At 41.4% G+C, this 13,716-nt stretch overlaps 1 protein-coding gene across 2 annotated transcripts in view; it reads right to left on the minus strand.

The window, feature by feature from the left end:
* CD2AP (CD2 associated protein) overlaps nt 1-12,825 on the minus strand; it is a 90,402-nt gene extending 77,577 nt beyond the window's left edge. For both annotated transcript variants that reach the window (XM_061460983.1, XM_061460984.1), the window contains exon 1: nt 12,709-12,825. In XM_061460983.1, the coding sequence (XP_061316967.1) occupies nt 12,709-12,712 (4 nt within the window). In that variant the 5' untranslated portion in view covers nt 12,713-12,825. The remainder of the gene's footprint in view (nt 1-12,708) is intronic.
* Nucleotides 12,826-13,716: the final 891 nt, after the last annotated feature.

Genomic DNA, 13,716 nt, shown 5'->3' on the forward strand with positions numbered 1-13,716 from the left:
AGTCAATGGTACATTCTCCAAGAAATGACTCACCACAAATTCTTAATAATGTATTATGTCTAATTTTACAGCCCAGTAAGACTGGCTGAAATAACTAGGAAAATGAACAATTGAAAACCGTGAAGAATGTACACTTTTTCTCCCAAACTCTTTCAAGTATTGAGAAACTATTGCATTCTAACAGTAATCATCTCAAAAACCAGCTTCTCAAGCTGGCTCCAGCACTATTGGTAAGATACTTTGTGAAGGAAATTAAACAGTGTAGCAGAAATACTGACCAGCAGTCCGCCCTGAAGCATTAGAGATGTCAGACAAGCATGCCTCATTTTCCTGCTTCAGGCTCCCATAATTGTTTAGACTGCATTCAAGTGGTTACCACTGTGTATAATAGAACACACTTAAAAAATTAAACATGTCAATTTTCGCTTCCTTAAAGCGAATCATCTCCCCTTAATTTTACAACATACCCTCATAATTTTACAACTGTATCCTGTAGGTAAGTCATCATTACTAGCCAGCTGGGAAACAAAACATTTTAGTGATACATTCCCCACTGCAGGTATATTAAACCAACTCTAGAAGAAGCATCTGATCAAGCTTTCACCAACATTATCAGAAATACTTGTCTCAAACTTAGTTGCAAACTTACAAAATGTTAGAATTGTGGATTTGATTTACCCCTTGCTTTTAGGAGCAGGAATTGCCTGCAAAAGGCAACATGAAATAGGAAGAATTGCAGTAATGTCTCTACCACACACAGGTATTTAGTATTACCTTGTAAGGATAGAAGAAGACAAAATGGTTTTTACCTGGGAAGTTATGCTAGGAAGCAGCACAAAACATCACTTTCTGATTATCTCCTTCAGTCTGATTAGAGCTCACTGCAAGAAACCAGCCTGTAAATGAGAGGTAAGACCTGCAGGAAAGGTAGCAGAAGTCTTCACAAAGATGAAGCACTGCTACCAATTTAATATGCAGAGAAAACCAGGAATCTTAGAGGGCACAGGGGGACATATTTTTAAAAAAGCACACTACATTTTCTGAAGTCATGACTTAGACACTGCTCCATATATAGATTTACACCTCTTCCTCTCTTCCTTCCTTTAAGTCAATTTTATAACATCTATTTGGCAAAACAGTCAAGGCGAGTCACAAACCACCAAATTACAAAAGCTGCTAAACTAAAGTCATGCCAAAAAGCTCTGAAAAACAAAAAGACCATAGCTCATTCAGATTTAGTTCAAATACAAAGCACCAAATAAGCAATAAAAGTACCACAGGGTCAACACCTATTCACAGGTTTTTCCCTTAAAACCTCTAATAGACAATTAGCTTGAAAATATTTGAAGCTGAAGAGTCTGTGGCTTATCCTGGTTAAAATTCTTTTTACAAAGTCACAACCCAAAAGAACCCAACCAAACAGACAACCAAACAACTGTATTTGAATTGTATAAAAGTTTGCCTCCTTGGATATCAGGACCTCATGATACTACAAAAGCTCCAACTCCTCCTGCAGATTTTTTTCAGGACTCTGCTAGCCAAAAATGACAGCATAGTCATAGCTCCAGGTTACGAATTCACAAGTAACAAAAACAAGAAAGTCTCTGAAAGCTTTGGGTTTAAACCAAAAGAAAACTCCTTTCACTCTCAATAAAAAAAAAAAAAAAGGGGGGGGGGGGAGGAGGAGGAGGAGGAAGCAGGTTTAATAGACAGCTTACAATTTGGCATATATCTAATTCAGAATGACAATTAGTATTTCTGCAAACATGGCAAGAATCTGGCTTTGAAATACATTTATGGAAACTTAAAAGCATCATTGGGAACATGCACAAAGTGTTCCCTTCATCTTTAAAAACAGACATGATGCAATAGTCTAAATGGTCCCAGATTGGGATCTTGCAAAAACCACAGAATACGCTTACCATTAAAAAAAGGGACAAGTGATTCCCTCCAACTTCGTGCTGTCAGCACAGTCCCTACAAATTATGGCATTAATAAATTTAATTTACTTTTTAGTGTGGACATTTTAGTCAATACAAAAAAAAAATTAATTGATGATTGAAATGCATAGAGAGAAATCCTTATGCAGTAGATTTTTACAAATGCCATTGTAATGGCAAATATTCAAGGACACCCTACAATCTCATTCAGAGAGTTTTAAAGGAGATAAAACAGCTTCATTAGCTCAATTATGTTCTAAAAGTTCAGAGATCAAGTCCTTTAAACATCCATTTGTAACTTGAATTTAGAAGGATTTAAGCATATTTTGAGATGATGATTTAAACCAACATAGCTCACAATACTTCAAATCACAATAAAACAAGGTCTGAAAGTGAAGACACTTTCTCTAGGTTACTTAGCCAAGCCAGTCAGAGCAAGGCTAACCTCAGATCACTCAGGCACCTCATATCACTCAACCTCAGAACCTCAGCTCACTCAAGGCACTGCCTACCTTAAGTTTTGAAAGTCTTCAAAAGATAAAGATAAAACAGCCACCCTGGGCAACTTCTGCTACTCAACTCTCATAGTAATCTTTCCCCATTATATCCAATAGGAATTACCATTGTCCTAATTTGCAGCCACTGATTTACATTTTTTTCACTGTGCCTCCGAGGAAAGTGTGTCTTTCTCTTCTCCAAGCTAAACTAACTCCTAGCTCACTATATCCACCAGCCTGCTAACCACACTCAACTCACTGCTTTGTTGGCATCCCCTTTGCATTTGATGGGAGAGAGAAGCAAAACCAGACACTGTTTTAGAGACAGCCTTGTAAATGCCAAGTAGTGGGGAATACTCACTTCCCATGACCTGCTAGATACTATCCCGCTTGTGCCACCTAGTAGACAGTGAGGTTGTTCTTTCCTAGATGCTGGATTATGTATTTGTCTTCTTGGGATTGCAGGAGGTTCCTGTTGGCCCATTCCCCCAGTACTACTGCAGCACATCAACCATTCCCTCCTCATTCACTGTGAGGTTTTGGTTTTTTTTAGGTACTTGAACATAGTATTGAGCATTTGAAGAAAACAGGCTTGCATGAGCATCCACAGCAGCCTATCCTTCTGCTTTGCGCCCAATAATTCTTCCTCTGTACTCCCATTTGGTTGAGACATGCCAGAAGAGTAGCATCTCCAAAATAAAAGCTGCACTACTTTTTTTTTTTCCCCACAGAGTCAGCACTGAAACATCAAAATTGCAGCTCTCTCTGAGCAAAAGATGGGAGGACTGCCCCAACACTCTTCACTCATTTAACATGATGGTTAGCTAATCACCAAATATGCAGCTTGGAAACAGCTATAGAATGTGCTATGTCTTGCAGAGCTAATTGATAGTAACACAGAACAATCAGTATTTGAAGAATTCAGGAAGGAAGCAGAGGCCTTACGAGGGGTTATGAAAAGCTGTCCGGGGTAAGGGATACCAATGGCTGTGATCAGAACACTAAGCACCTGAACCTAAGTTCATAGAAAGCTAACCATCAACTCCACCATTCTCAACACATTCACTTGAATTAGTAGTTTGGATTTCAGAAACATGAAGGAAATTCATTTGACTGTCCCCAAATATTTCACAACTACTGGGCATAACGCTGGAAACCCAACTATCCACATAAAAAGTAAAATCAAGAGGAGAGGAAAATCAGCAATATAACCTCAGCTTTTTAAAAAACACAGGTCAGGATTTACCACTTCAATCACTGCTCAGAACTGCAAAAGCATGATACAGCAGCGCACAGCAAGACCCAGCAGCTCTGTCTTGATAGGAAATCAGCACAGTTGTCTTGCTGCATGGAGATGGCAAGCTGAGTCTTATTCTACTGACACCACATCTCACATTTCATAAAGAGCTTTATTTCATCTGCTCTGCATCCAACCTGAAGCTTCCTGTTACTACTTATCTATCAGGGCAGGTTTTCTTCTACTACCCTCGCATTAGAAGCCATTTATATTACAATCCATATATATATTTTATGATTCTCTCTCAATAAGGCTGCAGCATTAAGACTGAAAGAGCAAACCCTCTTCCCACAAATGAGTAAGATGATGAATACATCGAAATTAAAGGAAGCTATTTTATGCACTATCAACTGTGCTTTTACTTGCAAAGAAACATACTGTTAATTCACATACAGCCCTATAGCTCTTGCAGCTACAAGAAATGCCTTCAAGCTCTCTTCAGTTTGCAAAGGGTTGCATCCAAGACTGTTTCTAATGTTCCTACTCCCAGGCACCACACCTTCATGTCTACAGAAGACTTACTCCCCTCAGCACATCCACTGCCTCCATTTCAGAATGGCATCTCACTTTACTGGGCTTCAGAACAGCATCAGCTCTGATAAACACAAAAAGAAGTGTTGCTTGGGACACTGAGGTTTTAAACAGCCCATGGCCTGCTCTTCAGATAGTCATCTGAAACTCTGACAGTGCTCCCAGGCAGCTTACAAATCTAGCTAAATTTGTATAAAGTCTTGTACTAGAAACTCTGAACCAAAGAATATATTCTTCACTTAACGACTTCAGAAACCAAACAGAGGGGCTCTGCTTTTCAGGAATGGTTGCTTCAGTCATTTCCAGAAAATAGAGTTTCTTATAGCAATTCCAGCAGTCTGAGGATGAAAGAATGACCCTGCGTGCCTCATTCCCATACCACTGCCTCTCCCCTTGTGCTCACAGCTATGCTGCTCCAGGGTGTGCCTGTTTAGTTTGCTGCCAAATTAGCCAGCTGGTTCCCTTCCAGTTGGATTCATCTCTGGCCAGTGTCTTGAACTAGATCATCCCATGGACACATGATCACTAAATCTGCCAAAAGGGAAGATTAAAGAACGTAATGAAATGGGCATCATCCAGGGGACTGACCATATCAAGAGGTGATGGATCTAGCACTTCCCTTGGCAGTTTGTTTTAGTAGTTAATAACTTCCCCAACAGAAATATTTATATATTAAGATGGTGCAGACAGCAATATAATTTACCTTATGTTTTAGGCAAGCTTACTCTAGTGAATCTTGCATTTATTGATTCATGACAGTACTAAACAAGACAAACTCCATAAAAGCCTTCAAGTGAAGTGATGGTAACATTAAAGTCCAGACCAACTGCAGAAATCAGGAAAGACAGAGGCTTGTTTTTTGTTTTTTGGGTTTTTTTACATACTGTGTTCAATTGTCTTCTCGAAGAATACACATTCCTGAGGATAGCCAAAGCCCACAGAAATACAAAAAGCACCTCAATAACAAGTTCTAGCTGTATAGAGACTATATTCTTTTTAAAGGTATCATTATACCAATTTAAAAAAAAAATAATTTAGAGGCACATTTTAAAAAGACACTTGACTGGCTTAAAATGGATGTGGGAGGATGACAACGAGGTTTAAAAAAGCATTTTGAAGAACAGGAACAAGAAAGATGTGAAATAATCAGTTTGCTGGATCCTAAACACTTAGGGAGAGCAGTTAACAGACACTCAGAAGAAACTTATAAAAATCTCAGTTTGGATCTAATGCAAGGTAATTGCAGGCTAAAATGGAAAAAAAGCAGCACCCTCCATTCCCTGGCTCCTGGCTCATGAAATAAAGTCCACTTTCTTGCACAGGAGCTAATGGCTGTACAGATTAAGGTCATTCAGACTACTGACATGATGGCAAACCTGATACAAGAGTTTCTTCCACACCAACCAGCTTGTCAGCTCTTACCCTGGACTCATGACCCCTAGAGCCATGGCAAACCAGGAAAAGGCACCACAGAGCTCTGACGCTTTTTAGCAGCAGCCAAAATTTATCTCTGCTGAAGCACAGTGTGAAACTGCACCACAGGATGACTTCAGGAGAAAAGAGATTACATTCAAAGCAGCCTCAAAAATTCTATTATAACTAAATATAGAAATTCAGAGTTGAGTGATGTGATTCTCCTTTACTAGAGAGTGAAAATGTCATGAAACTAGCAGTTTCATCTCTTCAAGCAGCAAAGATGGAGACTTTTCTCCCCTTAGCCCCAAAGATGCATTAAATGGAAATTACTTGAATATTCTGAGAAGTTTGCTTATTGTTCTGTTTTTGTACTTTCCTGAAATGACGAAACAATGCAGCTTGGGGGAGGGTAGTGGAGGAGGATAAGTAGAATTAAGGTAAACTGGTTTGTTTCTTACAAAACCACAATTGAACTAAAGAGCTAAAATTGGAAGAGAATTCCTATAAGGCAGAACTTTAAGACTGCTGCTAATGTGCTGTGGCTGACACCACAGTAAGTAGCATCCTCATGCTCTTCCTGCTTCTGTTCACTCTTCTTGAAACCATGAGCTTAGCCTCAGTTTCTGGAGAGCCAGCCTGGCTAAAAAGCAACCCAGGAAGATGGGAGAGTTTTGAGTGATTCAGTTTGTAGAGGCAAGGGAAGAGGACAATACTCACTAGCCAGAGGTAAAGGATGAGACTTTATTTCCTCATCAGCTTAAATAGATCAAGCTACATATACAGTCAAAAACATCTGAATAAGACTGACCACTTGGTAATTTTATCCAAGAGGTAGAAACTGATGACTTAAGAGTCTTCTTTAAATGGTAAGTCAGGAAAGTTTCCAGGAACTTAAGCAAAACTGCCTTCCTTAAAACTAAAATAAAAATCATTAATAAATCCAGTCCACAAAAACCCACTCACAGCAGCTGAGACTGAAAAACCAAAAAACCCAAATTAGATTACTTAGTACTGCTTAACTCAAAACCACTCACATATTCATCCTTTGTCAAAAAGTATCATGTTCATGGTCATTCAGGTGCTATTAAGAAAAGAGCTTAAGTCATTTAAATAATTTAAAATAATACTTTACCTGGTTGAAGGAATAAAGATGATAAAATTAATTTTGAGTTTCTTTCACAATAATGTCAAATTTAAAAAATGTCAAATCTTAAAATCACAGAGCTCTTCAGCACTAAGGCACACAAGCAGACAAAGCTCTGCTTCCTTCTCCAGCGATCAGTGGAGAGTTCCAGCTGCAACCCATCACAAGTCAGCACTGTCCACATTGCTGAAATAGTTCATTTTTTTTATAATTCAAAATATTAGATTCTAATGGTTTCCACTGACAGAAATCTGCTTAATACCTTCAGCATGTTATAGGCAATATATATGCCTTTAAGCAAACTTTATATGCTAAATGACCTCATATTATATTCTCTCCAGTATAAATCACCCCAAAAGGGGAAAGATTTAACTCATCTGGCAGACAGACACATATTATGACTTCTCCTACAGCCCAATTTAGGACTCTGGTAGCGGCCGGTCTTAAATTTTTCAGGAAATGCAGATACACTGTTCAAAACTATCTACAGAGCTTTGCTTTCTTCATTCAAGATTTCTGGAAAAGCAACATTTCATACTGATTTTATATGAAGAAAGCCAATTCTCTATACAGCTAAAGCAACAAAACATAAAATCACCTAAAAAGACTTGCTCTCATTAGTAAAAGAAAGCAAACAACTGTGCTAATGCCACAGCATTATTCAAACAAATTGAAGTTTAGGCTAAGAAACATAGAATAACTTAGGTAGAGAGGAATATACAGAGGACATCTAGGTGAGCATCCTTCTCAAAAGCAAAGCTACCATCAGAATTAAATCTTTGGTATGCTTTTATTTAACATAGCAAGGGAACACTCTAGAAAAGATGTGACTGAACAGGTAGTTTTAGGTTCAGTCCTGCTAACAACCACTGCAACAGGACAGCCAAAGTCAATGCACATCAGGGTTACACTCACACCATCACGGCAACAAAGTTATGTAAAATTATTTCTCATCACTGCATGCTCAAGACAATAACGAACATCAACATTCAGGTGTCCCCTTCACAGCAAGCAGGACATCCTAGATACTCAGTAAATTCACAATTCAGAATAGAATCTAAGAACCTAAGTCACTTCAAGCACCTTCATTGCTGCTCTTTCTTAACAAATAATTATTAAGAAATTGGGTTAGGGAAATACCAGACAAGCAGTCATATGTGACAGCATCTCCAAGGAAGCAACATGGATGGGAAGAATAGAGCAATGACAACCAGACAGGGACAGATCAGGAAGCCGCCTCATTTAACCCCAGACAGTTCAGTGCTCTGGACCAGACATTTCCTGTGTTTATGCAACAAAAACCCACTAAGGGACAAAAAAAAAAAAACAACCTAACACAGGCAGGGCGCAGAATGCCAGTGAAGGTGAAAAGATTTCAAACACCCTACCTAGCTGAAACAGAAACTCTAAGAACTGTTAGGACAACAAAACAAGTCAAGACAGCAAATTAAATTATACCCCTGCATAGTGTTGAGTCTTGAATAACATGCAGAGTCCTGAACATATCTCCACAACAAGAGGAAAGTGCTGAAAAGAAAATGAGATAACCATCCAGTAAAAGTGACCAGCACTCAGAATGGCTGGCACAGGAGGAACATAGATGTAGAGAGTCCTTCAGTTTGAAGTCACCAATCGTCCACCATTTCTCAATAAGCAAAGGAGTCAGGCAGAACAAGCAGTAGCTTTTGGGGAAAAAGCTCGTGCTGAAAAGACATATCCCACACACCTTCTATTCATGTTAAACAGACTCTCACTACCACAGGTAGTTGTGGAAGGTGATAACCACGTTTTTCTTTGCCCCCCTTTGTACAACTCCCTAATGGTCCATACTCATGCATAAACAGGTCCAGTGAAGCTATAAACACCTTTGAGCAAGTCCATTAATTATTAATTGCCAGACCATGGTTTTTAATTTTACATATAAAATAAGAACTTTCCATGGTGGACCCACCTTCCATACCATTTTCCTCCCTACCTGCCACACAGACAGGATTCTCAGCTCAGCAGCTCTTACTTTCCTGGAAAAAATAGAAAAGACCAGAGCTGAGCTGACAGAATCACTCCACCTTTTCACGGGATTTCTCCTCTACCTTGACCGAAACCCATTATCCATCAATTCCTCCCAGTTACTGTAATTCGGTTTCCCAGCAGCTTAGGCACCTCCCCTCCAGAAGACAACTTTCCATCACCTCTTCCCTTAGCGTTTTGTCTAGAACTGAAAAAAAATTATAAGAAAGCACTTTGCTCAATGTTGCCTCTGCAAGAACATTTGACACGTCAACATTAGGCTCATCAAGTACCCTAGTGCAGAAGGGTTGCAGTACCTTGTACTTCTGATAAGTAATTTTTTTTTTTTTTTTTGGTAATTTACTGTGAATAAAGATCAATATACATTGCATCTTACCTATTTCTTAGTAAAAACAGTAGTGGAAGGACCCTTCATCTATCCTATCCTATTTGTTTGGGAATGTTTGGTGTGGATTTATTGTTTTGGGGCATTGCGAGTTTGTTTCAGTTTTGTTTTCATTTTTTGTTGTTGTTTTTTGTTTTGGTTTTTTTTTAATCAACAAACCTCGAAGTAACATTTTAACTGGATTTGTAACACTCCTGGTGGAAATTGAAACAATGTGTCACTATCTCTGTAACAACATGTTAAAAGTATCCAGGTATCCAGTCTGCTTCTGAAAACATTGTAGACTTCTATTGTCAAAATGAAGGTGAAGAAAGAAAAAAGCTTCACACAAATTTCACAATGAACTTACTAAGTAGTTCCTATAGACCTAATAGATTTACATATATTTACACTCATTCTGTTAGCAGTGAAGAAATGTGTGGTTTCTTAAAAGTATTCCAAAGTTATAACATTTTCTAAAGATAAAATGAAGCAAATTCAAACATACTAACTCATGGGAAACAAAAATCAAAGCTCGCACAAATTTTTGGCAATTAAAAAAAAAGGGGCGGGGCAGGAAATGCATATAGCTAAGAAGATACTATTGGAAGCCTGGTAGATTTCAGTGTATTAATGTGGAAATTTATCAACTGTTGCTGGGATATTTCATTCTTAGTTGTGAAGCCATACCAAAAACTAGTTGAATACTGCAAATTTAGCTCAACCTCCGTGTTAACATGCAAGTTATTTAGTCAAACTGTTTCTCAAGTATAATTAGGAAAATCACCTGCTATTGAGCCATAAAAGTAAACCAGACACTACAAAGCACCAATACAGGGAACTCTACCTCCTCTAATTGGATATCAGCCCTAAGGCAGCAAAAAAATATTTCAGTCAAATACTTTTTCCAGAACAAAAGAATATTTTTTCCTTCAATTAATCCATTATTCAATAGGATTATGATTTTTCAATGTAGAGCCATTTATTGAATCCACGTTATTAATATAGTACAGAATGTAAGAATTAAAATGACTGAGCTTAAGCATGTAACTGAGCATTACTAGTACCTCTATACTGTCTAGTGTTTGCCACCTCCAATATCCTCATCACCCTTTAAGCACCTGAATGACAAGTGCGCTTGCAACCTTAATTTCCAACTACTACAAGAACATAAAAGAACCCACTCCAAAGCATTTTGTACTTCTGCCTTTCCCCTTTTGGTTTCTCCAAAGTCATAATGCCCTGTTCTTACTTCTCTGTAGATCTCAGAAACCCCTGAGCTTGCCAGACACCTTGACAGTCCCCACGAGCCACCTCTTACATGTAGAATCTATTCCATGAGCTGACATCAAAGACAAAAAATCTCTTATCAAGAGCTGGCTCTACCACGATGTCAGTAATAAAAGAATCAAATAACGACTTCTCAAGGTAAATGTGAGGCCAGCACTAAATATAGTGAGCGCAGTGTGAGCTAAACTTTGCTCTTTTTCTACTTTTTATTTTCAGAGCTGTTTTACTGTACATTCCTCCTCACTTTCAATCACAAGACAGAAATACTTAAAGATCTGAATAAAAGATGAAACCTTCATAGAAAATCTATTTCAAAGGCTCTGGGATCATTCTGCAATTGTTTATAGAGGTTTGCCAGTGCTCTGGGAGAAGCAGTTCTGTAACTGCACACGCACACAAATTGTCATGGTATTAACCACCCATGCAATAACAATATTTGATACAGAGTGCATGCACCCACTTAATTCACTTACCTCTGGAGCACTATTAACATGCTCACTACTGTAATCAGGAGAGAAAGAGAACGAAGCCACTCTTAAGGATAGGAAATGTAAGGAAAAAAATACATAATGTAATATAGCAATCATTAGTCATAAACAGGATTTGGTCCCTTATTGACAGTCTTATATTGTATTCTTAACCATTTACTAATAATTTGAATAACTCAGACATACCATCTGTAAATCCTCAGGTATTTCACATTTCAGCATTACAGGGTCTGAGTTTAAAATGTTTAATTAGGACATTAACTTCTACACTTTAGGAACTACCATCACAGGGCACCACAGTGATCTGGATATACACTTCTTCCTCACAAGTGAGAGAATGCAGTCCCCAGACAAAGAAACTGTAATTCTTACCTATTCAGAACAGTCACAAGGACCACCAAAAAGTAAGGGGTTTAGTTTAGTTTGTATCAGAACCTAAAACATCGATTTCTCTTCATATTTTCAGACCTCATTTTAACTGTGCTTTGTCTATGTAAGACAACTTTCAGTGAAATGAAGACATTTATTTATAATCAGGAAGAGTGTTTAGCACTTAAGTGATAGCTTGATCTGCACACTACACGCTCCTTCCCTTCTTAGGCCAAGAGGGAGGAAGCAAAGCTATCCAAAACCCAGGTATCCTTCCACTTAAAAAGCTTAAATCACACCCAAATGTGGCACTTTTGCACACAGCAGCACCAGCCCACACACACCCCAGCACAATATACAAAAGCCACCGTCACACGTTCTTGCACACACCCCTCCAGAAGTACACGACAGCAGAGCAAAGGGTGCAATACAAGTGATACAAGAGGCAGACAAAATGATCAGTGGATCTTTTTGGACCACAGTGGCGGAACTGTGGAAGGAAAGAGTAGTGTTTGAGTCACTGTTTCATACTTCCCTATGCACTCTCCTATATTAAAAATCAGACCCGGCACAACTGACTGTTTCAAGTGTAAACCCGAACTAGCACATTATCATAGAATCACAGAACGGTTTGAGGTCGAAGGGACCCTAAAGCTCATCTGGTTCCAAACCCCTGCACGTGCAGGGACACCTTTCACTAGACCAGGTTGCTCGAAGCCCTGTTCACAGGAATACCTTGATTCGCTGTAAGCCTGCTTTTAAGCCAACAACTTGGTGAAGAAACACATGAAGAAACACAGCCCAAACTGAAGCTGAGTAATAAAAAAAGGCAAAAAGGCTGACTTCCATCAGCAAAACTTTTACTCCTCATCAAGCCGCTCCAATCAAGCTCCCTCCAACCAGCACAGCATCAGTGCTCACTACACGTCCGAAAGCCACGTTCTCCCCACCGAAAACCACATAACTCCCAGTGCTGCACCCCGCCGCCTCCCGCCCTGGGTCCCGCCGCAACCCCCAGGTCAGGCCGGGCGGGAGACAGCGCCCCGGCCTCTCCCAGCCCCGCCGCTGCTCCTCGTCCCGCCGAAGAGCCGGCGTTCACACAGGCACCTGCGGACACCTGTCACCGCCCGCCGCCACTCCTCCGGCCCCGCCACCGGCTGCCGTCTCTTGCCCCAGCACCGGGTACCAGCCACGCTCCTGCCCCAGGGTCTGCCCGAAGCGGCGCTCCCCGGCACCGCAAGTCCGCGATCTCCCCTCAAACAAAAGGCAGCGGAGGTGGCCCCGGGGGAGCGGGAAACGGGGACCCATCTCAGCGCTGCCATAGCCCCTCTCCACTGCACTCACCCATGCTGCGCCCGCCAGGGCTCGGAGGAGCGGCCCCGGGTCCCGTTGGCGAGCTCAAGCCGAGCACAACAGCTCCATCTGTGCTGCTTCGGACTCGAAGGAGACTGCTCCGAGCCGCTGGCGGCCCACGACCGAGGCTACCACAGACCCGTCCGTCACTCCCCGCCACCGCCTCGCCTCGCCTCGCCTCCAGCGAGCTCCGGCACCGGCAGCCCCGCCCGCCGCGGGGGTCGCCAAATCCCGCGAGAGCAGAGCACCACCGCCTCCACGCCGTGTCGCCGTTGCCTGGCGGGATGACGTCACCGCCAGCTCGCGGACCCGCCGCCGGTGTGGTTCTGTGTGCAGCAGCGCGGTCGTTCCTGTTCGGGCCCTCCTGAAGAAACACCGTGCCTTAGAGCGGCCATCCCCTTCCCTCACAGGGTGTCCGCAGCCCGCGCACCCCTAGCTCCCCTTCGGCAGAGCCCCGGCCTGCCCCGTGCAGCAGGCAGCTTCTCCAGTAGCTTCCCGGCTGTATCCCGTACCCGAAAACACCCGCCGTGGGGTCGTTCTGGGAGGCCCCCTTTGGAAGACTTGAGGACGGGGCTGGTTATGGCGGAAGGATCAGGCCGTGCTTTCTGGCCCCGGGAAGGTGGCAGGGTGCGTGGAGGGAGTCTCGGGGAGGGAAGCGGGTACGTCCTCTTGGCCGTTGATGGTGATAACCTCCTGTGGGCTTGTGCATTGCTCTTGGAGAGTTTGTAAGACAAAAGTATTTGGTTGTTTAGTTGCTTGTTTTTACTTAAGAAAAGAGGAAAGTCTTAAGAGCTTTATCAGGCTGCCACTGGTTAGGGTTTTGTGGGAAACGGGAATGAGTGGAAACGACTACTTAGAACTAAACTGATTTAAAGACAAAACAGTGACCCCGAGGCCAAAAGGACAAGTAAACATGGTCTGGGTTTGATGAAAATCAGGGAGTATAACACAGCAGGCCTCTCTGAAATGAAAATACTCTGCCTTCCCTGCTGCAGATAT

Source organism: Pezoporus flaviventris, unplaced genomic scaffold (genome assembly GCF_033815535.1).
Source record: "Pezoporus flaviventris isolate CSIRO_AGI_PZ_B2104156 unplaced genomic scaffold, CSIRO_AGI_Pfla_v1 ptg000031l, whole genome shotgun sequence".
In the NCBI taxonomy this organism is placed as follows: domain Eukaryota; kingdom Metazoa; phylum Chordata; class Aves; order Psittaciformes; family Psittacidae; genus Pezoporus; species Pezoporus flaviventris.